At 38.2% G+C, this 25,757-nt stretch overlaps 1 protein-coding gene across 1 annotated transcript in view; it reads right to left on the reverse strand.

Annotated features, from left to right (window-relative positions):
- KLHDC10 (kelch domain containing 10) overlaps window positions 1-20,551 on the reverse strand; it is a 55,285-nt gene extending 34,734 nt beyond the window's left edge. The window contains exons 1-2 of the mRNA XM_077770737.1: window positions 20,479-20,551; window positions 20,281-20,409 (exon numbers count right to left, since the gene is read on the reverse strand). Of these exons, the coding sequence (XP_077626863.1) occupies window positions 20,281-20,409; window positions 20,479-20,551 (202 nt within the window). The remainder of the gene's footprint in view (window positions 1-20,280; window positions 20,410-20,478) is intronic.
- Window positions 20,552-25,757: the final 5,206 nt, after the last annotated feature.

Here is a 25,757-nt window from a genome sequence, read left to right on the forward strand (position 1 = left end):
ATAAGAAGACAAAACTGGGAGAAAGTCATAGAATTTGCAGCTGAATTTAAGGCAAGTCTTTGTATTAGAGCCAACACATAATTTGACAGCTTTCTCCACAATTTAACAGGTAGTCCATTAATCTAAGCAGTCAAAATAAGTAGACCTCTTTAAAGTAGAGATTAGGGGGGATGCCTGGGTGGCTCAGTCGGTTAAGTGGCCGACTTCAGCTCAGGTCACGATTTCATGGTTCATGAATTCAAGCCCCGGGTTGGGCTCTGTGCTGACAGCTCAGAGCATGGAGCCTGCTTCGGATCCTGTGTCTCCCTCTCTCTCTCTGCCCCTCCCCTGCTCATGCTCTGTCTGTCTCGCAAAAATAAATAAATGTTCAAAAAAAAATTTTTTTTAAGTAGAGATTTAGGGACACCTGGCTGGCTGAGTCAGTAGACCATGTAACTCTTGATCTTGGGGTCATGAGTTCAAGCCCCACATTGTACATAGAGATTATATTAAAAAAAAAAAACACACACCATTAAAATAGAGATTTTTATGGGGTGTCTGGGTGGCTCAGTCGGTTAAGTGCCTGACTTCGGCTCAGGTCATTATCTCACAGTTCGTGGGTTTGAGCCCCGCGTCGGGCTCTGTGCTGACAGCCAGCTCAGAGCCTGGAGCCTGTTTCAGATTCTGTGTCTCCCTCTCTCTCTGACCCTCCCCTGCTCATGCTGTCTCTCTCTCTCAGAAATAAATAAAAAACATTTTAAAAAATTAAAAAAAATAGAGATTTTATAAAAAGATTAGAATTATTGTGGAAAGGATTTTCATATTGTGTAGAAGCTAGGGCAAGATAATTAATTTCTAAGGTCTTTTTTAATTTTAACATTTTATGGTTCTTAAGGGTTTTAGAAGAGAGGAAAAAGATAAAATGTTAATTTTAAAACATTTTTTTACTGCTTATATTTTCTGTGTTTAAGATTTTAAAAAATAAACGAAACTGCCTGCATTTGTATTCTGTGAGTATCTGTGTTCATGTGGCCATCCTGAAATGTAAACCATAGCCAGTCGGCTTTTCTTCTTTTCCCTTTCTTTCCTTTCTTTCCTTCCTTCCTTCCTTCCTTCCTTTCTTTCCTTCCTTCCTTTCTTTCCTTCCTTCCTCTCTTTCTTTCCTTTCTTTCCTTCCTTCCTCTCTTTCTTTCCTTTCTTTCCTTCCTTCCTCTCTTTCTTTCCTTTCTTTCCTTCCTTCCTCTCTTTCTTTCCTTTCTTTCCTTCCTTCCTCTCTTTCTTTCCTTTCTTTCCTTCCTTCCTTCCTTCTCTCTCTCTCTTCTTTCTTTCTTTCTTTCTGTCTTTCTTTCTGTCTTTCTTTCCTTCTAGAAATGGAGAGAGAGAGAGAGCAAACATGTGCAAGCAAGGGCAGAGGGAGGGAGGAAGACAGAGAGAGAGAGAGAATAATCCCTAGCAGGTTCCACATTTGGCTCAAAGCCCAATGTGGGGCTCAGTCCCACAACTCTAGGATCATGATCCAAAACCAAGAGTTGGACACTCAACCAAGTGAGCCACCCGGGTGCCCCAAGAGTCTGATTTTCTTAATTTAATATTATCTCCTTTTTTATCTNGGTTTTGGCTCAGGTCATGATTTCTGGGTTCTGGGAGTTCGAGGCCAGTGTCAGGCTCTGCACTGGCAGCACGGAGCCTGGTTGGGATTCCTTCTCTCTCCCTCTCTCTCTACCCTTCCCCCACTCACATTGTCTCTGTCTCTCTAAAAATAATAAAAATAAGTTAAAAAACAGTTTAAAAAATGAGTATGGTGTATATCCTACTACCCTAGAAAATAACTTAATCAGTTTACTAACAACTACATATGTGAATCCTAATATACTGAAATAAAAATGTATAGTAATAACCTACTCAGGAGTCAAACTAGATGATTTGGTCTTTTCTTGTTTCTGGATTTCCTGCACTTTGATAAGTATCTAGAGAATAATCTTTCTCCCCAAAAACATCCTTGAAGGAGAGAGAGAAAGACTATGTACTGGGTGAGTGTAGGTATAAGAAACTAAGTATGAAAAACAGATCTTTCAATCAATACATTTTGACAGTGCTTGGTGAACTAAAATGTTGCAACCTCCCTCCTTTAGGAAGCACCAAAGATGCTTGGCTCTTCAGAGACACAGAACCCTCCATATTTCTGCAAGTAAAACTGAGGAACAAAGCAGAAGGAAATTCGCAAATCTAATAGTTAAATGACTGTATCCAGAAATGTCAGTTACTGCTTTGCTACTCATTCTGTTCCTTGATTAAAATGAGAAAAGTAGGGTGCCTGAGTGGCTCAGTTGGTTAAGCATTTGACTTCGGCTCAGGTTATGATCTCATGGTCCATGGGTTCAAGCCCCATGTCGGGCTCTGTGGTGACAGCTCAGAGCCTGGAACCTGCTTCAGATTCTGTGTCTCCCTCTCTCTCTGCTCCTCCCTCATTCATGCTCTGTTTCTCTCAAAAATAATAAATAAAAGTTAAAAAAATTTTTTTTCAAATAAGAAAAATAATCAATTTTGAAATGAAGACATAATTATTTTTGTTGTTGTTTATTTATTTCTGAGAGAGAGCGAGCGAGCCAGCAGGGGAGAGCAGAGAGAGAGACAGAGGATCTAAAGCAGGCTCGGTGCTGATGGCAGACACCCTGCTGAAGGCTTGAACTCACACACTGTGACCAGAGCCAAAGTTGAACACTTAACTGACCGAGCCACCCAGGTGCCCTAAGACACAGCGGTTCTTTACGAATTCATTTTTCCTTCTCTCAAGTCACCATTTTCTGTTGACAAATGCAATGTCTTCAAAGAAAATATCTAGACTTGACCAAAGATAACAAAAGCTTGTGTTGGACCAAACCTGGCAAAAAGCAACAAAATAGTCACCAAATAACAAGATTTTAATGTTTACTATCTTATTCAAAACTGTTTTTAAAAGTTCAATATTTAAAATCAAGCTATTTTGAAAAATTGGTGACAATCCTGTCATGTAACAAGCAGAAAGCCAATAAGAACAACCTAAATGCAAAACTAAAATATAATAGATATGAATACCGCCAAAGTAGACATGACATCTAGGAAGATACCTGCGTGAAGGATTATATTAAAAAAGACAGCTATTCTAAAAATAAAATAACAGCAATTCTTTACTTAGAAATAAAAATTTCAAAAGATACATTTCACAAGAACATTTGCATTGTAGTACTTTTTCCATAAATGCATAGAGAAGTTTTGTACTTAAAATCATAATTGAGCAGAAAAAAAAAATTGATGTAGCTTTAAAAAGTTAATTTTCTTCCCAAATGGTTTTCTCAATGTTTGGTTTAGTATATGCATGTACATTTAAATTTTTTTAAATGTTTTTATTTATTTTTGAGAGAGAGAGAGAGAGGCAGAGAGAGAGAGAGAGAGACAGAGACAGAGTGTGAGCAGGGGAGGGGCAGAGAGAAAGGGAGACACAGAAGCCAAAGAAGGATCCAGACTTTAAGCTGTCTGCACAGAGCCAGATGCAGGGCTCAAACTCAAGAACTGTGAGATCATGACCTGAGCCGAAGTTGGCACTTAACCAACTGAGCCACCCAGGCGCCCCCATGCATGTGCATTTAATGCTAAACATGTTACCTCCTTCTAAAGTACCCAGTTTGGAATGCACAGTAGAATTTCCATATTCTGAAGTGCCTGGGTGGCTCAGTGGGTAGAGCATGCAACTCTTGATCTTGAGATTGTAAGTTCGAGCCTCATGATGGCTGCAGAAATTATGTAAAAGTGAAATCTTTAAAAAAAAAAAAAGGGGGGGTGCTTAGGTGGCTCAGTGGGTTAAGTGTCCAACTTAGGCTCAGGTCGTTTGTGGTTTTGAGCCCCACTTTGGGCTCTGTACTGACAGCTCAGAGCCTGGAGCCTGCTTCGGAATCTGTGTCTCCCCCTCTCTCTCAACCGCTCTCCTTCTTGCACTCTGTCTCTCTCTCTCTCTCAAAAGTAAACATTAAAAATTTGTTTAATCCTAAAAAAAAAAAAGAAAAAGAAATTCCATATTCCTGCATGAGGTCTGTGTGTATTCTGAGGAATTTGTCTTCTGGGACACCAAAGATGTTTGTGGTTAGCAATTTTTGATCAATTACACATCTGATTCAAATCAAATGAGTTCAGAGTTTGTTGATAAAACCATATGGTAGGAGCTACTGTGGGTAAAAAGGGAAATAACTCAAAGAAAAAGCACTATTCAACTCCAAAGACTATTTATTCCTTTTTTTTTTTCTTTTGGTGAGTGAGAGTGTGCACATCTGAGACAGCAAATGGGGGGTGGGGGGAGAGGGAAGGAGAGACTCTTAAGCAGGTTCCATGTCCAGTACAGAGCCTGACCCAGTATGGAGCCCAATGTCGTGACCTAAGCCAAAATCAAGAGTCAGATGCATAACTGACTAAGCCAACCAGACACCTCTAATTCCACTATCTAATCTTACAGATAAATCAATGATATCTTAGATAAAACTTGAAGTAAATTCATTGACTGCATAGCAAATATAATAAGAGCATGATATCAGGTTGGATTCTTTTTTTTTTTTTTTAATGTTTTTATTTATTTCTGGGAGAGAGAAAGACAGCGTGAGCAGGGGAGGGTCAGAGAGAGAGGGAAATACAGAATCTGAAGCAGGCTCCAGGTTCTGAGCTAGCTATGAGCACAGAGCCTGATGCAAGGCTTGAACCCATGAACCGTGAGATCATGACCTGAACCGAAGTCGGACGCTTAACCAACTGAGCCACCCAGGCGCCCAGATATCAGGTTGGATTCTAAATATAGCAGGAAGCGACTGAAGGATTTTGATCTGGGAAGCATATCTTAAAAATCACAGTTTTGCTTTAGGAAGATTAATCTTGTTTCAGTATATAGAAGAGAATAAGAGAAGAAGTCTGGAAATGACCAAAACATTAATTAGTATAGTCCAGTTATAGGGCAGTGAAGGCCTGAATTACATTAGGAAGAGAAAGAAGTGGGGAGGACAGGCAGCCCAGAGTTAAGAGCATGGGCTCTAGAACCACACTGCTTGTTCCAAATCCTGGCTTTCTCTAACTTAGCTAATAGCCTGAGATAAGAAATGCTGGGCCTCAGCTTCCTTCTCTGAAAAGGGAACGATAACAGTACCTACTCCTCACTGGGTTATGTTTATAAAAGTTCTAGCTAATGATATTATTATGGGGATAAAACCTAAAGACTCACAGACAAAATGGATGGGAAAGTTGAGTAAAATAAAAGGATAAATGTAAGCGTGAGTTTTTGGTTCCATAACTCGAAGAAAACTTTAAAAACTGACATTAAATGGTAAGTTGGTAATATTTATCATTATGCATTGCAGGAATATTTTCTCTTTTAAAAATTTTTTTAGTATTTATTTTTGAGAGAGAGAGAGAGAGAGAGACTGAGCATGAGTTGGGGAGGGGCAGAGAGAGAGGGAGACAGAGAATCTAAAGCAGGCTCCAGGCTCTGAGCTGTCAGCACAGAGTCCGATGCAGGGCTTGAACTCATGAACCGTGAGATCATGACCTGAGCTGAAGTGTGGCACTCAACCAACCAAGCCACCCAGGCGCCCCAGCAATATTTTCAAATTGTAAGCCAGGAACAATCTCAATAAGTATCTATTGCATGAATGGTAAATTATTGTACATCCATGTAACACAATACTTTCAGCCATCAAGAAGAATCAGATCAATCTAAATATGGTAATAAAGAACTATCCCCCAAATAGATTTTTAGTTAAAAAAAAAAAAAAGGATAGGTGCAGAAAGAATACTTTATGTTGTACTCTAACGGCTTAAAAATGAAGATATTCATACGTATGCAAATTCTCCCATCCAAGTACCAACCAGGCTGAACCCTGCTAAGCTTCTGAGGTCAGATGAGATCAGGCGCATTCAGGGTGGTATGGCCGTAGACTGCAAATTCTATTTCTGGAGAGATACACCAGAAACTCTAACAGATGATACCTCTGGAGAGAGTCTACAGAACTAGGGATCTAGGGCAGAAGGGAAACTTTGTCTCCTTTGTATACTATTTGATTTTACCATATTTATGTAGTGCTTTTTAGTTAAAAAAAATTAATGAAAAAACACTAGGGGATAAGCTAGGATGAGTCCAATAACAGGAAATCATATTTACATATTTAGTTGAGCATAACTTTTAAGTGGTCTACAAGTTTACTCAGTATAGATAACTGGTAATCCGGTCTAATGATCTTAGGGTTCAAAACCACTAAAAAACCGCTTTTAAAAAGGTCTTAAAAATAGTTCAGGGAGGAAAAACAAAGTGAACCTTCAAAAGTATAGAGGTTATTAAAAATTGGGCTGTGCTTCAAAATTCTAAATTTATATGTCAGTTTGTGATATGAAACTGAGTATCTTTTCCTGTGTTATAAATAGTTCATAGGTCCAAAGGCCGGCCCACAAAAGCCTACCATTACCAACAATGACTTTAGTACCGTAGTATTAGAGTCCACCATTTTAGAGCCTTGGACAAGATGACCTCTCCCTCCTTCTTGAAAGACTTTCTTCTCTTGTCTGTGAAATCAAGTAGTCTTGGTTTTCCTCTTATTTTACTGACCTTCTTTGCTTGCTTCTCCTTTCCTTCTCACCTTCAAGTTAGTCTTTGGGCCTTATTTCTTTTTAATCTTCCTTGGTAATCTCATCCAGCCCAGAAGCTTTTAAATACCATCTATATGCTAATAATTTCAAAATTTATATATTGACCCTCCACCTCTCCCTTAAATTTGATTTATATATGAAAACTGCCTACCTCATATCCTCTTCCACATATGGAGGTCATATAGGCATCACATGCTTAACAGAGCCAAAACAAAATTCTTGATTTATGCCCCCACAATCCTGCTCCTTCCAGTCTGTTCCATCTCATTTAATGACACCATCATCGATCCAGTTGCTCAAGACAAAAACATATGATTCCTCTCTTTCCTTTATACCTCACAGTAAATCCTGTTAATGCTATTTTCAAGCATCATTCATGAGATCAAGCCCTGAGTTGGGCTCTGCGCTGAGAACATGAAGCCTGCTTGGGATTCTTTCTCTCCCTCCTCTACCCCTCCCCCGCTTTCACATGCACACCTGTGGTCTCTCTCTCTCTCACAAAACGTTAAGCCACCATAATCCTTTCAGGAGACAACTACAAATCTTCTAAATGGCTCTTATGCTTTAACCAATTCCCACACTCCATTCTCCACCCAGCAGCTAGAGGGTGCTTTAAAAAATGTAAATTGCTGGGGCGCCTGGGTGGCTCAGTTGGTTGAGCCTCTGACTTCAGCTCAAGGTCNTCTTTAATGTAAATTGCTGGCTGACTTCTTTTGCTTAGCATAATACTCTCTAGCTCCATGTTGTTCCAAATGGCAAGATTTCATTCTTTTTTATGACTAATATTCCTGAGTGTATGTGTGTGTGTGTGTACATACACATACCACATCTTTATCTATTCATCAGTCAGTGGACACTTGGGCTGTTAGGTCAATCAGAGAAAGACAAATACCTTATGATTTCACTCATACATGGAATTTAAGAAACAAAACAAACAAGCAAAGGGGAAAAAAGAGAGGGAGAGGCAAATCAAGAACAGATTCTTAATTATAGAGAACAAACTCCAGAGTGGAGGTGGGTGGGGGATGGCTGAATAGGTGATGAGGTTAAAGGAGCACACTTGTGATGAGCATCAGGTATTATACAAGAGTGCTGAATCACTATATTGTGTATCTGAAACTAATATTATATTGTATGTTAACTAACTGGAATTTAATTAAAAACATTTAAAAAACATAAATCACATCATATCACTCCCTTGCTTAAAACTGTCCAATAGCTTCCCTTCACCTTTAGAATAAGGAAAGGTCACAAATTCAGTTTTAGACATGCTGAACTTGAGGCATATAATGCATATAAGTGAAGACATGAAGAAAGTAAGTATATGACCCTCAAGAGAGATTTGGGCAGAAGTGAGAAAGTGGCCTTACTTACTGGCAAACGGATAGAAACTGAAAACCATGGATTTGGAAGAGAACACTTAAAATTAAATTAAACAAAAAAAAGGTGGAGGCATAGAATCACATTAAGTCCTGGTAGAAAAGAAGAACTGACAAAGACTGGGTATGAGAGGCCAGACTCATAAAAAGAAAAGCAGACCCAACACCTGGAAAGCTGACGGAAAAGGATGTTTTAAAATGAAGAGAGATCTGGGGCACCTGGGTGGCTCAGTTGGTAAAGCTTCCGACCTCAGCTCAGGTCATGAAATCACAGTTCGTGGGTTCCAGCCCCACATTGGGCTCTGTGCTGACAGCTAGCTCAGAGCCTAGAGCCTGTCTTCTGATTCTGTTGTCTCCCTCTCTCTCTGACCCTCCCCTGCTCATGCTGTCTCTATCTCTCTCTCAAAAATAAATAAAACATTAAAATTTTTTAAATAAAATAAAATGAAGAGAGATCAAATAAAATAGAGACTGAAAAACATACATTTGATAACACACTAGTCATTTTGTGACTTTAACAAGACCTACTTCAAAGACGTGATGGGGAGGTATGGTGAAAAACACAGCAACTCTAGTCAATGCTTTCACAAACTTGGCTATAAAAGAAAAAGGAGAGGGTTCCTAGGTGGCTCAGTGGGTTAAGTGTCTGACTCTTGACTTTGGCTCACGTCATGATCTCACAGCTCATAGGTTCAAGCCTCACGTTGGGCTATGCACTGACAGCACAGAGCCTGCTTGAGATTCTCTCTCTCTCTCCCTCTCTCTCTCTCTCTGCTCCTCCCCTCCTCACACACTCTGCTTCTCTCTAAATAAATAAATAAATAAATAAATAAATAAATTTAAAAAAAAAGGAAAAGGAGAGATTAGAAGAGATAAAACTTAAAGCTAAAATGCTATAGGAATGATTTGATGGAGAGAAAAAGGTTGAAGACACAGGACATAATGTAAATTTTCTGGAAAGACAGGAAGGGATAGAATCAAGGCACAGATGGTAGAATGGTACAACTATTTCTGATAACATTCAACATAAAAATGTACTTGGAAAAAAAGAATATTTAGAAAAGCCATACAAAAGTTGTATGTGCTAAATTCCTCAGTAAAGAAAATCTATTTTAGACTATGTAATGTAGAATAACTCTTGTGTCAATACCTGCAGACATTGATAATTATTGACTCATTCAATAAACATTTACTAAAAGCGCAGTCATGAGCTGGATAGTCTCCTAATCTCTGCAGAATATGATAAAGAATAAGACATTACTTTTGCCTTTAAGGAACCCATAGTTAGCAAGCAGATAAGTTGAGAAACAAATAACTGCAACTGAGTATACACAAGTACTGTGATACATACTTTGTATCTGCATACAAGGAAGGTGGTGGCACAAAGAAGGGACACAATAGCATGGCCTTTGAAGTCCAACAGACTGGTCTGAATCCAAACTCTGACATGTACTGGCTATATAACTTTGGCAAGTTATGCAGCTTCTCTCTAAGCCTCAGTTCCTCATCAGAGAAGAGAATGCAAAAATTATTTCCCTCACAAGGCTATAAGGATTAAATAAGTTAAGAGTTACAAAACACTTTGAACAGTACGTAGTACTCAGTACAAATAACCTATTTTGTATTAAAAAAGAGAATTTTAATTAAAAAAAGAGAATTTTAAGAAGTTGTATAAAGTATACAAGAGTGGGTCTTAGAAGACGATTAGGGGAACGGCACTCTAGGAAGAAGAAACGGTATGTACCGAAGCATGACACATTGTAGTATTGGAGCAAATTACAAATTTCTTTAAATCTCTCTCTCCAACCTACCTTATGCCAAGAATTTAAGGCAACTAACTACAAATACTTCTATACAGCTGGAAAATAAAATCAAAGACATCAATGGTGAGGTTAGAGAGCTAGAAAGGGACTAAGGGAAGAAGAGTTAGGGGAAGGAGGAGAAATTGACAAGACTGGGACCAACTGGGTAGGAGGTGAGCAAAAGGAAGGAGTCTACTGTGACTCTCAGGTTTCTGGCTTGAGTCACTAAATTGGTGAATTAGCCATAAAACTAGTCGGGATAAGGAGCAAAGAAGAAAAAACAGGTTTGGCAGGAAAGATGATGAAATTATTTTTAGACATACTGAATTTAAAGGACTCTTCAGTAACTTGGGTGGTAATATCTAGTAGCCACAGGCAAACAGACCAGGAAAACAGGTCTGGGTTGAAGACAGATTTAGGCATTGTCAGAAGATTAATAATATCACCCAGGGAAAATATTAAGAGTAGGAAGAGAAAACAAATAAACAAACAGATAAAGTCTTGGATACCAATATTAAAGGGGCAGATAAAGGAAAACTAATAAGAGTTCAAGAGCTAAAAGGATAACTAAGAGTTCTTCAGGAATAGAGACTTTATCTACTTATGTATTTCTAGGCTCTAGGACAGCAGGGAGTCAAAATAAAAATCTAGAGAAGTTGGGTATGATGAAGACTAAGAGGTATCTAACGGATTTAGCAATTAGGAATTTATTACCTTAACAAGAGCACTTGAGTGGAATGAAGGAGGCAGAAACAAGACTGCAATAGGTTGAAGAGAAAAAAAAAAAAGAAATTAAAATGAGTAACAGAGTCCATTCTTTTTGAAAGCTTTGCTGTGAATGAGAGAAATAAAATAGGACATGGGGTGCTTGGGTGGCTCAACTGGTTAAGCATCTGACTTTGGCTCAGGTCATGATCTCCCAGTTTATGAGTTCGAGCCCCACATCGGGCTCTGTACTGACAGCCTGGAGCCTAGAGGGGGCTTCAGATTCTGTCTCTCTCTCTCTCTCTGCTCTTCCCCCATACGTGAGCACGTGCACACAGGTGCTCTCTCTTTCTCTCTCTCAAAAATAAACATTTAAAAAAATTTTTAAAAAGATATAAAGTAGGACATTAGCTAGAAGAAAATCTAAAAGTTATTCATATAATAAATTGAGAAACAGATTCTTCCTAATAACAGAAAATATGAGTGAGTGTTTATGAGTAAAACATTTAAACATACAACAGCTTTTGGAGTTTTTTTGGTTGTTTTTCTTTTTTAAGAAAAAATTTATTTATTTTGAGAGAGAGTGTACACATGCGGGGGAGGGGCACGGAGAGAGGGAGAGAGAGAATCCCAAGCAGGCTCCATGCTGTCAGCACAGAGCCCAGCGCAGCTTGATCCTGTGAACCACAAGAATTGGACACTCAACCAACTGGACCACGCAGGCGCCCCTAAATATACAATGGTTTTAACAGAATCCCAAGTTGCTGCTAGTGATGTGTAATTATTTACATAGTATTAAATAAAACCTAATTCACTGATAAATAAAAGGAAAGCAAAATAACAAAATGTTGATATAGTGGTTTTTAAGTGGAATTACTATGAATGATTTTCAAGTTCTCACTCAATATTTTCCAAATTTTAATAATGAGCTTCTATTCCTTTTATAGTTGTGGTGGTAAGAAGTGGAAGACAATGAACTGTACTGTAGAAAAATTAAAGATGTTTCAAAGGCAGCAAGGATTTGAGAGATTCAAACTCAAAGAAGATAGACCATAGAAGAGACAAAAGAGAAGCTGGTTGAAAGCAGAAAAGAAATGGAAGGAAAAAAATAAAACCAACACAGAAATGAAATCTTCATTGAACACAGCATAAAGGAGTACAAATACTGCTGGAAACATAGTAAAGGACATGGACAAGAGAACTGAGAAAGGCAAGCAAGATATAAATGACTCTGAAAACCATACAACATTGTTGAAAGAACTAAAGAGGATCTAAATAAATTAAAAACATCCCATGTTTGGGATTGGAAGACTTAATGTTATTAAGATGGTAATACTTCTCAAACTGATGTGCAGAATCAATGTAAATCCCTAGGAGAATCTCAGCTGAGTTCATATAAACTGATAGGCTGATTCTCAAATTTCTATGGAATTACAAGGTACCTAGGATAGTCAAAACAATCCTGGAAAAGAATAAAGTAAGAGGACTCATACTTTCTGATCTCAAAATTTGCTACAAAGCAACAGTATGGGAGGCAGTGAGGTAATAGCACACAGACAGACCTATAGATCAATAGAAAAGAATCAAGTGTCCAGAAATAAACTGGAATCAAGTGTCCAGAAATAAACTTCCACTTCTAATGTTTATGGTCAACTGACACTTAACAAGAATGCCAAGGCTATTCCATGTGGAAAGAGCTGTCTTTTCAACAAATGGTGCTGGAACAACAGGGGAGCCAATTTAGATACCCCTTACCCTACACCAAACAAAAACTCACACAAAAAGAATCAAACATTAATGTAAAAGTAAAACTATACAACTCTTAGAAAAAACATAGGGATAAGTTTTCATGACCTTGGATTTGGCAAGAGTTTTAGATATCATAAACTGGACTTCATCAAAATTTATTTATTTATTTTTGGACTTCCACCAAAATTTAAAACTTCTGTACTTCAAATAACACAATTAAGAAAGTGAAAACATAGGGGCAACCTGGGTATCTCTGTGGGTTGAGCGATGACTCTTGATTTAGGCTCAGGCCATGATCCCAGAGTCATGGAATCAGGCCCCCATTGGGCTCCATGATGAGTGTGAAGCCTGTTTGGGATTCTCTCTCTCTCCCTTTGCCCCACTCCCCTGTTCACATGTGCACACTCTTTCTCTCTAAAAGTAATTTTTAAAAAATTTGGTGGGGGAGGGGGGCACCTGGGTGGCTTAGTCGATTAAGCATCCAGCTCTTGATTTCAGCTCAGGTCATGATCTCACAGTTGGGTTCAAGCCCCACATCAGGCTCTGTGCTGATAGTGCAGAGCCTACTTGGGATTCTGTCTCTCTCTCTCCATCTCTCCCCACTCTTTCTCTCTCAAATTAATAAATAAACTTAAAAAATTAAAAAAATAATAAAAATTAAAAGTCAGATAACAAGTGTTGACTAGAGCACGTGGATGAAATTGGAACTCTCATACACTGTTAGTAGAAATGTAAAATTTCAGCCACTTTGGAAAAGTTTGGCAGTTCCTCAAAATATTAAACATAGAGCACAGAGTTACTATATGATCTAACAATTTCACTCTGAGGTATGTACCTAAGAGAAATGAAAACATATGTTCACACAGAAATCTCTACACAATGTATAGCAGTATTATTCTTAACAACCAAAAAGTAGAAATAGCCTAAACGTTCATGAGTGGATAAATGGATAAGCAAAATGTGGTTTATCCACACAATGGAATAGTATTTAGCCATAAAAAGGAATGAAGACCTGCCTCCTCAGCACAGTAGGAAGCGCATCAGTCTCTCAAAATGGAATGAAGTACTGATATCTACCACTGTAACATGGATGAACTTTGGACACATTATGCAAAGTAAAAAAAGGCAGTTACAAAAGACCACACACTACATGGTTCCTTCCATATGAGACAGTCTACAATGGGGAAATCTATAGAGACAAAAGGCAGATTAGCGGTTGCTTAGGGTTCAGATGCGGTGGGGAATGGAAGGGGAGGATAAGGGAGTAGCAGCTAAAATATCTGAGGATTCTTCTCAAGGTGATGAAAATGTTCTAAAATCAACTGTGGTAATAATTGCACATATCTGGCTATATTAAAAACCCCTGGTTTTCAAATGGTGAATGTGAATTTAAATGGTGAATTGACAGGTGAATTATATCTCAAGCCACTGAAAACAGAAATGGAAATGTTAAGAAAAGTTGGAAAGGATTAACTAGGGAGGTAGGGGCTAAAAAGGGGGGGGGATTAACTACTCTTGTACTAAAGAAAATAAGTAAAAAATGGAATGGATGGAATTGCAAGATATTTAGAAAATAACAACAGAAAGTTTATAATCTACAGAACACAACCAAAGCAGTATTTAGAAGCAATCTTAGCATTTACACACTTAGAATGAAAAGAGCATTAAGCATCCAACATAAAAAAACAGAAATACAATCACAAAAAAAAACCTAAGAAAAGCTAAAGGAAGGATTTAAAACAAAAGAAAAAAGTAATAAATAAGAAAACAGAAAATAGTAGAACTAATTTAAATAAATCCAAGAGCTGGTTCTAAAATCCAAGAACCAAGGAAAAAACACAGGAAATTTTTTTTAATCATAAAAGAGTATCTTGTTCAACTTCACACAAAATTAATTTTAAAAACTTAGATGAGCATGGAGGAGGGCACTTGTGGGATGAGCACTGGGTGTTACATGGAAACCAACTTGACAATAAACTGTTAAAAAAAAAAACTTAGATGAAATGGATTATTTTCTAGGCTAATAAAATTATCAAAGCTTTGGGGCGCCTGGGTGGCTTAGTCGGTTAAGCGTCCGACTTTCGCTTAGGTCATGATCTCGCGGTTCGTGGGTTCGAGCCCCGCATCGGGCTCTGTGCTGACTGCCAGCTCAGAGCCTGGAGCCTGTTTCAGTCTGTGACTCCCTCTCTCTCTGACCCTCCCCTGCTCACGCTGTCTCTCTCTGTCTCCTAGAAATAAATAAAACATTAAAAAAAAATTATCAAAGCTTCCTCCAAAAGATGTATATTGTAAGCAGCAAAATTATCATGAAACTAGATGTTATTTGTCAAAGAGTTCTTCTTCCCCACAAATATTCAAGGTCCAAAGATTTCACAGGCAACTGGATCAAACCTTTAATTTCAATGCCATTTAGCCAGAGATAGAAAGAAAACAAAGAAATTCAAAAGGACAGAAAAACAAAGAAAACTTTGAAATAACTTTTATGAAAGTGGCAGAACCCAACAAAGATAAACCAAAAACTACTACAGAGCAATTTAGCTTATGAGGAGTGATACAAAGTTTCTAAATACAGTTTAACAAATAGAACCCAGCAGCACATTTAAAATAGTAATACATCGTGACAATTGATTCAGGAATGCAAGGATGGTGCAGTAGTACAATTCATCACGAAAGTAGATCAAAGGATAAGAATTATATAATTTTCAAAGAAGCTATAAAGGCTTTTGATGAAATTTACTTCTGTACTAAAAAGTCTTAATAAAATGGTAACACTGGACAATTTAACATGATTAAATATGTACACTTCAATCTAAAGTCAGATCTGATTCCAACAGGAAAGTATAAAAAACACCTACTGAACCTAGGAATAAGACAAAGATCCACTATCTTACTGTTTCATATTTTTGGAAACTACTTGCCAAAATAATTTGACAAAAGAAAGAAATAAGTATAAAAACTGGAAAGGAGGAGATAAAATTATCTTTATTTGGTAATGATATGATTATTTAACTCCAAAACCCTAAAAAGACAACGGGGAAACTAGACAGTATTAGAATTCTAAAGGTGTCTAGATACAAAATTAATACTCGAAATTAACAGCATTCCCACATTCACACAAGATAACATACAATAAAAGTATAAGCTCCATTTACAATAGCAACAAAAAAGATAAAATACCAAGGGCTAATTATAACAAGAAATGTGAAAGGTCTTTATGAAAAAACTTTAAAATGTTATTGAGAGAGGCAAAAGAAGACTTGAACAATAAATGAATATATTCCCTGCTCTTGAACAGAAGACTGAACCTCAAAAAGACATCAAATATCTCTGAATCAATCTGTAAATATAATGTCCTACCAATAAAAATATCAACAGGATGGGGGAGAGGAGCTAAACAAGCAAGAATACCCAGGAAATCTTCTGGCAAGTAGAATAAGAGTGAACTACAATCCAAGAATGAGGATATTAAGGTATAAATAGGCGAACTGATCAATGAAATAGGATAAAAGTCCAGTAAGAACCCCAAATTGTTTGTAGGAACTACGTACACTGATAGACAGCATTTCACTGTGGTAACTTAGTAGTCACCTGGAAAAAAGTTGGGTTTCTACCTTCACACTTTACATAATTTACATTTTATATAGATATGTATATTTAACTTAAAATAAAATTATAAAAGTACCTAGAAAAAACATAAAAATTTTCATTTTCATTTTTTTAATCAGAAATAGTAGTTATATAGAGAAGGCATCTTTTGCATCTTATGATGCAAAATCTAAAATCCGAAAACAGAATAATTACAACTAGAAAAAAATGTTTAATTTCTGCTGAAAAAATATACCATAAACAAGGTCAAAAGCCAAATGACAAGCTGTGAAAAATATCTGCAACACATATCAGACAACTAATTTCCTTAAAACACAGAGCTCATATAAATAATATTAAACATCCTCATAGAAAATGAACAAAAAAATGTAGCCAGATGAATAAAAAAATATAAGCAGATGTTATAAATAAAGTTAACAAATATAGTTCTCATACCTACTGAAAAGATGAAGAAAAATATATCTATTAAATTGGCCATTTTAAAAAGTTTCATAAACCACTCTATTACTGAAGATCTGGGAGATCAGCAGTCCAACACCAACAGTGAAACATAAACTGGTACAACCTTTATGGAAGGCAATCTGACAATATCTATGAAAATTTAAATAGTCCATTTCCTTTGACCCAGCAACTGTACTTCTAGGAATTTATTCTAAAGACTCACTCATGTGCGAAAATATATAGAGGGATATTCACTGTATCATCATTTATATTAGCAAGACTGTAAACGTTTTAAATGCCCATCCAAACAAAGAAATGCTACCATTTCTCTCTGCACAAGCGCCTGCACACACACACCCACGCACCCCCCCCCCCCCCCCCNGAAGCCAATTAGCTGGGGTGAAAGGTAGAAGGAAAAGTTGCCTTTTGTCATATGCTCTTTTGTATCATTTGGATTTTACATCAGCAACATATATCATATTTCACATTTTTAAGTTAAGATATCAGTATTGTTTTTGCCCAGCTTTACCAGTTGTTACATTTTTCCCTCTCTTTGTCAGTTTTTCAGTTCTTTCATTAGCAGCAATGTTTAACTGTTATCCCAGGTAATACAGTTAATCGCTGACACAGTGAAATCACAGTAGTAACTTGCACTCTATTATCCCCATGATCTGGTTGCGCTAAGCTCTACTTCTGCATACCTATTCTACAAAAACGTTCCCTGTTCTTTCTTTACTGGGTGTATAAAGATTATGAGTTAGAAATCCAGGACCAATAAGCTATGAATTTCTTGGCCTCTGGGGTAAACACAAAATCATGACTGCATTTTAGGAGACAGCAAAAAGGCAAGAAGCTGCTCAAACAAGGTTTCACAAAATATCATTTTGTGCTCTCACCATGAATGCAGAGTCTAATCTATTTTTAATGTAAGAACTTGATTTTTATCCATTTGTCCAGAGTCAATGGGGTTATAGAGGATTGAACCACACTAATCAATCAAAATCACAACAAAGTAACTGCTTACATATAATGCCAATGCATTCATCTAGAATTTAAGTATATGTACATGTGTACATATGTACAGATGTATATACACAATTAGTGTGTACGCATATATGAAGAGTGTCAAATCATGCATATCAAGGAATCACACATAAATGGTAAGTGTGCCCAAGGAGAACCACATGGCACTGTAAGTGTGTACAGGGAGAAGAGAATAAATCAGAAGGTCAAAGAAGGCTTCCCTGAAAACACAGTGTGATCGAGTTAAGTTCTAATGGAAGAGAAGCCAAAAAACAAACAAACAAACAAACAAAACACAAAAAACAAAAAACAGAATGCGGTGTAAGAGAGTTCTCATTCTCGAGTGATGGGATTGCATGTGAAATGGCCTTGTGGCAGAAGGAGGATATGTCTAAGGAAGCAGAAAACAATCAAAGAGCAAGACCATATGATGCAGAATTAACTCGAGAGTTACACAGACAATGCAGTGCCTTTTAGATCATGTTAAGGATTTTTGCCTTACACTAAAAGCAACGAAAAGCTAGTGAAGGGTTGTAAGCAGAGATGAGAATAGATTTGCACCTGCAAAAGATGAGTGTGCTGTATGTATTTCAGGGCAAGAGTGGAAGCAGGAAGGCTGCTTAGAAAACTGCAGGAGACCTAAGTGAGGGGTGATGGTAGCATGGACTGGAGTTACAGAGCAGAAATAAAAGAAATGGAACCTGGTGAGTAATTATACCTGAAATGCAAGGGGGAAGAAAATGTAAGGAAGATGCCCAAGTTTCAGGTTGCATAACTGCATGGATAACGATGCCACCGCTGAGGGAGAGAGAGAGAATGCTCCAGGAAGACCAGAATGTTTTGTTTTGTTTCATCAGGGACTGGATGGAGGAACTGTGTGCAAAAAGTAAGAAAGGGTTCGGGGTGCTTCGTATCTGGAAGTCTTGGTAGATCCACACAAAACATGGAAAACAGGATTAGAATTCAATGGAGAGAGAAAGTTAGCTACAAAAACTTAAAAAATAGAATTCTGTTTTTAACCTCCAGGTCACATAACACAGGCCTAGATACTTCTATGGCTCACCATCACCTAAAATCCTTTTAAACACCTCAGTACACAACTTTTTAGTGGGGGGAGGGGATACTCAAAATGCAATGCTGGGGAAAATAATTAATTGGTGTAAAAAGAATTTCAAATATATTGAGATGGCAGATGTTCCCAATTCTGATAATAAAGAAATGGCAGAAGCTGCCTACTTGGGGAAGGAAGAATGAAGCGCCAATCAAGAGGAAAAGAAAGCAGAGAGAAGAGGCTGATCACCCCATTGCATGAATTTTCACAGTTTAAAACACGTTTTTATCTTTACCTCTGGACAAATGGCTGTTCCTGGCCTTGTGTGCTAAGGGAATGCAGAAATAGCTCCACACCTAAGCCCCACATCAGAAAGCATGGCTTCCACTGCCATCTGGCGGTGGCAGTGAGGAAATGCACCAACTAGGTTCTTGGAGCCTGGGAATGCCTATATGAAACCCATGGTATAATTTATCTGAGATCAAAGACCTTAAGATTGCAGTAGTAGAGGGAAAACCGGTAATAGTCTTTGGCAAGAGATTTATCTTCTAATCTGCCGACACACAAAAATAGAAGTTTTCGCCATTAATTTGAGGTAGGTAAAAGGATTTCTCCTTTTCTCTTTTTCATGTTAAAGATCACATATATAGCAGTTCTAGAATACCGAGTCTGATACTATCACCTCAAACTCAACTCCTGGTGTATTATATATGTGACTATTTAAAACTGCTTCAGTGTTAATTTTAATGGCACATATAACTGGTTAACGTGCATTTCTAACACACAACAATAACCTCATCACAAGCAACTGTCTCATTGAATGTGCAAAATTCCCTTTGTTGTCTACAAATTAATCAAATCATTTTTGACTACTTAGAACCACAGGCATGGTAGTGAAAGGAATTCAAAAACCATCATGTTCTCAAAACTCATTGGCTAAGCAAATATATCACTGATAAAATCAACATTATTCACAAACAATATGGTGAATGATTAACACATCATTCCTGATCGTTCTCTTCAAGGTAAGAATAAGGTTGCCCAATATAATATTTGACATTCTGTGCAATATTTACTTCCCTACCTTCTCTCTACTATACTTCACTTGCAAGTGTACCTCTTTAAAATTGTCTGCACACACACAGCGACTTGATTTCTTTGTTTTTTAAAGCATCTGAACTCAAGGATAGGACATTGTAGGCCCAAACCGTAAAATAATCACATTGGATACATTTTTCCGATTCTCAATCAGCTGCTTTTATATAGCATAATTTTGTCACTAAGAATATTCTTGATCTTAATTTTCTCCCCTTAAAATCTAGACCACGTTATCGATTCTGTCTCTGGACACTGCAAAATATTAATAATTTAAATACTTTTTCCTAATTCTCTTGGTTCTGTTTCCCACCCACCTCCCAACACCCTCTCCACCACCACNCTCTTACACACTCGAGGTGGTTTTTACAAAAACACTCTTTGGAATGCTCTTCCCTCTTCTCTCAACTTAGCACCCTTTTAAAAATAATGTCCCACAGCTAGGCGCCAATATCCTCCTTTTACAAGATCAAACTGCGGAAGAGGACGAGACCGGGAACAGTAAGCGAAACATTTGGGAATGTCAATGAAACATCGGCCTCTCCTTTGGAAAAAAAAAAACCACAACTCTCAGCACAGAGCTTTCAACAGAGCAAAAAGGCTTCTTTTCGCTGTGCTCCTGCTCCCGCCCTGACCTGAAAGACACCTTTCCTTTTCTCTAAGACCCAGTTCCTCTGCTATGCGTGGGGCCTGCCTTTGCTCCTCCCAAGGAAAAGAAAGCCAGGGAGAAAAGAAAAGGTAGCAGTTGCCTTCCCATCGCGCCCGCAAGCTGCCAGGACCCTGTCCCACCACTCACCTGGCAGGTGTGGCCGCCCGGAGAGTTGCACGAATCTGNGGCGGCCGACATGACCCGCTAACGATTGCGGCAGCCGGGTCCCGGCAACCCCTGGCCCGGCGGCACTAGCGGAGCCTCCTTGCTGGGCTCCTCAAGAGACCCGGGAGACGGGGGTAGGGGGAGCGCCCAGTCCTCACCAGTGACCAATGACTGGCTTACTTGGTGACAGGCAGCCAATGGCCAGTCGCCTTCTTGGTAAGTGGAGGGAGGCGGGGAGAGACGTGGTAACCATAGCTATGGCTAAAAAAAAAAAAAAAAAAAGTGGGGAGAGAGAAAGGCAGAAGCAGCCAGTCAACACACGCATCAACCGCGCTAAGCAAGCTCGCGTCGCGAGTCCTGCGGGACCAGGAGAGCCAATCGAAGGCCGAGTAAGAGAGGCCACGCCTGCAGAAAGAGTCCCGGCGACGGCCGGTCGTCCAGGCTCTGTTCGGGTTCAGGAACTCTTCCCAGAAACACCCAAAGCAGAGCTAGGACATGAACATAAGACACATATTTGGAGGCAATACAGTGTTTCACCGCCTGTGCAGCCTGAGATCCCTTTCCCTTACTGTTAACACACAAAGGAGGAAAAAACCAGAGGCGGAGTCAAAGCTTAAATGTAAAAGTAAGGTATTCCTGGGTTTCATTTGTCTTGTCTTTGAATTGAGTGGCTGCTCCTTCTTAAATACAAGCCACCTACCAAGCAAACAATTTTAAACCTGGTTAATAAACATAGAAAAATGTTCAAGCTCACCCGTAATCCTGGAAATGTAAAGTAAGACCTCAGTGAGAAACCATTTCTGGCTTCTTAGGTTAGTAAAGATTTTTAAAATAACACCTAGCAGTTAGAAGGGTAGCAAGAAAAGGGTAATTTCATAGATGCCTGATGACTATGAAAATGTTTTTGTCCAATCAAACCCTTTTTTGATAGTAGAAAATCTGAATCACCTGAAAGAAACACAGAAACGGGTAGGCAAGATGACGATTGAGGAAAAATGCAGATGTACAGTTCAGAAATTCCTATTGTTCCAAAGTCAAACGGAAAACTTGGCTATGAACTTACTGGGGGCAGTGCAAAGTGGGAAAACACAGATTATTAAAGATGTTTATGAATGATAAGAGAAAAGCATATATACTTCAAGGAAAAACAACTTTTCAAGGTTCTTAGGTATGGTGGCTTTTCTCTTTTTTTCTGTAAACCTTTACATAGGAGAACCTTGTGTGATGCCAGTAAAATAGAGAAAATCTGCTGTAGCTGAGGCTGCATACATATGCTTTTGGTCAAATCTCTGGTCACCAGTGGTCCTGCCTCCATATTTTCCTACTTTGAGTCCCTCAGGGCAGGTGTTTTACCCTGTAAGCACTATAAGGCACTGTTTATGAAAATGTTTGAGACCTGAAAAAAAAAGTTTATGACTCTAAAATGTGAAAGTCAAAATTAATAAATGCTTATTTTTCTAAAGAAATTGTACTATTGGGTAACCAAATAGTAGATGAAGGAAACTTTCTTTTTATACGAGTATTCCCTAAATAAAAAGTGATACAATATCACCATTTTTCAACCCTTAATAAATTCAAGGATCAACCTATTGAATATTACCCATAGCTAGCATTACAAAATTAAAGATGAGATATGTATGCCTCTAGAACATAAACACAACTATGAAGTAGCCTTGTAGAAAAAAATTGAATCTGAATTGCATCCGATATCTATATCTGTCAATTTATACAGAGGAAATACAGAGGACAGAGGGGAAAAAAATACTACCGAGTTACAAACAGCAAAATCCAAACTATGGAAATTCTATAGGATAAACAAATTTTTTCAACAAATAAATTACAAAGGGAACAGATTTGGAAGGAAAAACCTATATGATAAAAAGAGACTCATGATAGTGGTTTATGTCCGTGAATATACTAAGAATCACTGAATAGTAATGGTTGCACAACTTTGTTATTACATTCAAAACCACTGCATTGTACACTTGAAAGGGTGAATTTTATGGCGGATTTTATGTGGATTATACCTGAATTAAAAATTTTAAATCATATGGGAAGGGAGGAATGAATGGGGAGCTAAACGAAACCCCGTAACCATAAGCTGAAGCTGGGTGGTGAGGAAGGACATAGAATGATCCATTATACTGTTGTGCCTACCTTCGTGGATGTTAGAAATTCTTCATAATACAAAGACAAAACGGTATATAAAAATAAGATTATATTAATGAGTCAACTGAAAACTATCTCATGTAGTTATGTATTATGTAGCATACAGAATACATATATAACTTGAATGTAATATATATATATATTATGTATATATATAATCAGTTCTAATTCCAGAAACAAAACTCTTGCTCTTAACTAAATTTAAAATTATTAAATTACTATTTTTTAATGCTTATGTTTGAGAAAGCACATAGGGCGGGGCCAGAGAGAGAGGAAGACAGAAGATCTGAAGTGGGCTCTGTGCCAACAGTTGAGAGCCTGATGTGGGGCTTGAACTCTCAAACCGTGAGATCGTGACCTCAGCGAAAGTCGGACATTCAACCACCTGAGCCACCCAGTTGCCCCCATAGTATTAAATTCTTTGGAAAACATCCTTGCCAAAAAACTGAAAATGAATAAAGTCAAATGTGTACTTCTATCAGTTTACAGGATATAAAATAGTATTGTGAAAGTACATGGAAAAGTATGTTTTCTGTAAATGTAAGGTCATATTTTCATGTTAGCAATCAATCAGGGTATAGCAATCCTTTAAAAACGTTTACTTCTTGGATTGTTGGTTAGTTTGTTACAGATTAAACAAACTATTTATATAGTTATGACCCAGAATCATATAAATTCCTTGGTGAATAGTCAAAGGTGACTAACTGCTTGTCATCAGCCCAGATCAAATCAGCATTAATTTTCAGAAGCTCAAACTAAGGAGTCGTTAGTTTACTTAATTACAAAAATTATAACCATCTACTCATATAAACAGTACACACATACGCATTACACATATAGATGTCACTGAAATGCAAAGTATAAATTGTAGCTAAGGTTAAGTTTGGCTGCCCAGGGAAAAGAAGGGAGAAGGCTCACATTTATTGATCACTTTTTGTGAACTAGGCACTTTTATGTGTATTACGTTTTCTAATGGGCAGATTACCTACCATGGCATTTTTGAAACATTAAGGAATGAACTCAATTCAATGGGACATGACCAGTATTTCCTAAAAGAAGAATAAAACTATAAGAGTGCAAGAAGAGAAAGGGGTGGGGGACAAAGTGGTCCAGGAAGGTCTTGAAACACCTTACGTCTAGCTAGGTATTCAAGTTGGAAGGGCCTGCTCTGAAGGGTTAATAGAAACCTTGGGCTCACCTCTCACAACGTTTACGCAAGCATTTGATCAACAAAAGGATAGGCAGCCAATGTGTTTACCAAAGTTTTAGGTTCCCAGAAGCCCAGTAACTTCAGTCCCATCTAAAAAATATATATGGAAATTTTGAATGCAACTCTTTGCCCTTATCCCACCCCCACTTCACACACACACACACACACACGCACACAATCCCACTATTTCAAAGCTTCCGTGTTTCTTTATTCTTTGTGTGGCTTTAAACATAAAAGCCTGAGTTTGCCTTCGATATGTGGAAAAAAGACCTTGGACTTTGCAAAGGTAAAACCAAGATTTCATTCTGAATAGGGAAGGAGTTAAACAATTCTGCTTAAGATGAACTGGAAAGACAAATCTCATGAAGGAGCTTGGGCTGAATCCTAATGGAGTGAGGTGCCATTGAAGTCTTTAAGAAAAAAGGTGTGACATGATCAGATAAGTTTTCAAAGATCACTCCAGAGAACTGGGTTCAGGATTTATAGGGGAGGCTGTCCATTGCCATGGGTGAACTTCCTATAGGCAGCAGCCTCTGCTACCAAATATCTCCTACCAGCCACACTAAAGATCTATCATGTTGGGGCACCAGGGTGGCTCAGTCAGTTAAGTGGCCAACTCTTGATTTTGGCTCAGGCCATAATCTCACAGTTCATGGAATCAAGCCCTGACTGGGGCTCTGCACTGACAGCACGGAGCTTGCTTGGGTTTTTCTCTCTCCCTCTCTCTCTGCCCTTCCTTCGGTTGTCCTCTCTCTCAAAATAAATAAACTTAAAAAAAAAAAACCTGTCCTCACATGCATATTTGAGCAGTAGCACAAAAGATTGGAATCCTTGTTTAGGCTATGACTTAAGTGCGATATTATTCTAGCACTAAGCCATGTAGTCTTACAATCTTCACTTATAAAGACAATGCTCTTGGGGCACCTGGCTGCCTCAGTCAACTCTTGATCTTGGGGTCATGAGTGCAACTTGGAACCTGTACATTAAAAAGTACAGATAGGAGTGCCAAAGAGGCTCAGTCAGTTAAACATCAGTTTAGGTCATAAACTCACAGTTCGTGAGTTCAAGCTCCACATTGGGCTCTCTGCTGTCAGCACAGAGCCTGCTTTGGATCCTCTGTCTCCCTCTCTTTCTCTCTCTCAAAAGTAAATAAACATTAGGAAAAAAAAAAACATTTGGGGCATCAGGATGGTTTAGTTGGTTAAGCGTCGGATTCTGGATTTCAGCTCAGGTTATGATCTCATGGTTTGTGGGTTCAAACCTCACATCAGGCTTTGTGCCGACAGCACGTGGAGCCTGCTTGAAATTCTCTCTCCCTCTCTTTCTTCCCGTCCCTCCCCTACTCACTCATGCAGTTTCTCTCGCTCCCTCTCAAAAAAATTAAAAAAAAAAAACCCAAATAAATAAATAAACCTTAAAAAAAAAGAGAGAGAACACTCTTGTAGTGGTGCTTTATAACTGAAAGACTGAGACAGAATTAAACTAGTTTATTGTTATTTGATAAGTTTACACTTGATGTCAGAAAAATGACATAATGAGATGAAGTAATATATTTAGCTGTTGCAGGCTAATGAGAAGAAGACAAGGGCTGCTGCATAACATGAAAAAATGCACTCATGGCATGTTTGAAGGTTTCATGCTGTCACAGAAAGCAATCCAAAAGTGAGTTTCACAGGGGTCCTAATGTTCCAAATCCAATAAGAAATGTAAATTTCTAAGAAAACTGAATAATGGTCAATCATTTTTAGAGTTATATGATGGAGTTACTTGAGTATTTACTGATTTCCTTTAATAATAGAAAGTTCTGAGCCAAGGGGCACCTGGGTGGCTTAGTCGGTTAAGCGTCCGACTTTCGCTTAGGTCATGATCTCACGGTTCGTGGGTTCGAGCCCTGCGTCAGGCTCTGTGCTGAAAGCCCGCTCAGAGCCTAGAGCCTGTTTCAGTCTGTGACTCCCTCTCTCTCTGACCCTCCCCTGCTCAGGCTGTCTCTCTCTCCTAGAAATAAATAAAACATTTAAAAAAAAAAAGAAAGTTCTGAGCTAAAACTAGACTTTTTAAAATTTATTTGAGTAATCTCTAT

Source organism: Crocuta crocuta, unplaced genomic scaffold (assembly GCF_008692635.1).
Source record: "Crocuta crocuta isolate KB4526 unplaced genomic scaffold, BGI_CrCroc_1.0 scaffold266, whole genome shotgun sequence".
NCBI classification, from domain to species: domain Eukaryota; kingdom Metazoa; phylum Chordata; class Mammalia; order Carnivora; family Hyaenidae; genus Crocuta; species Crocuta crocuta.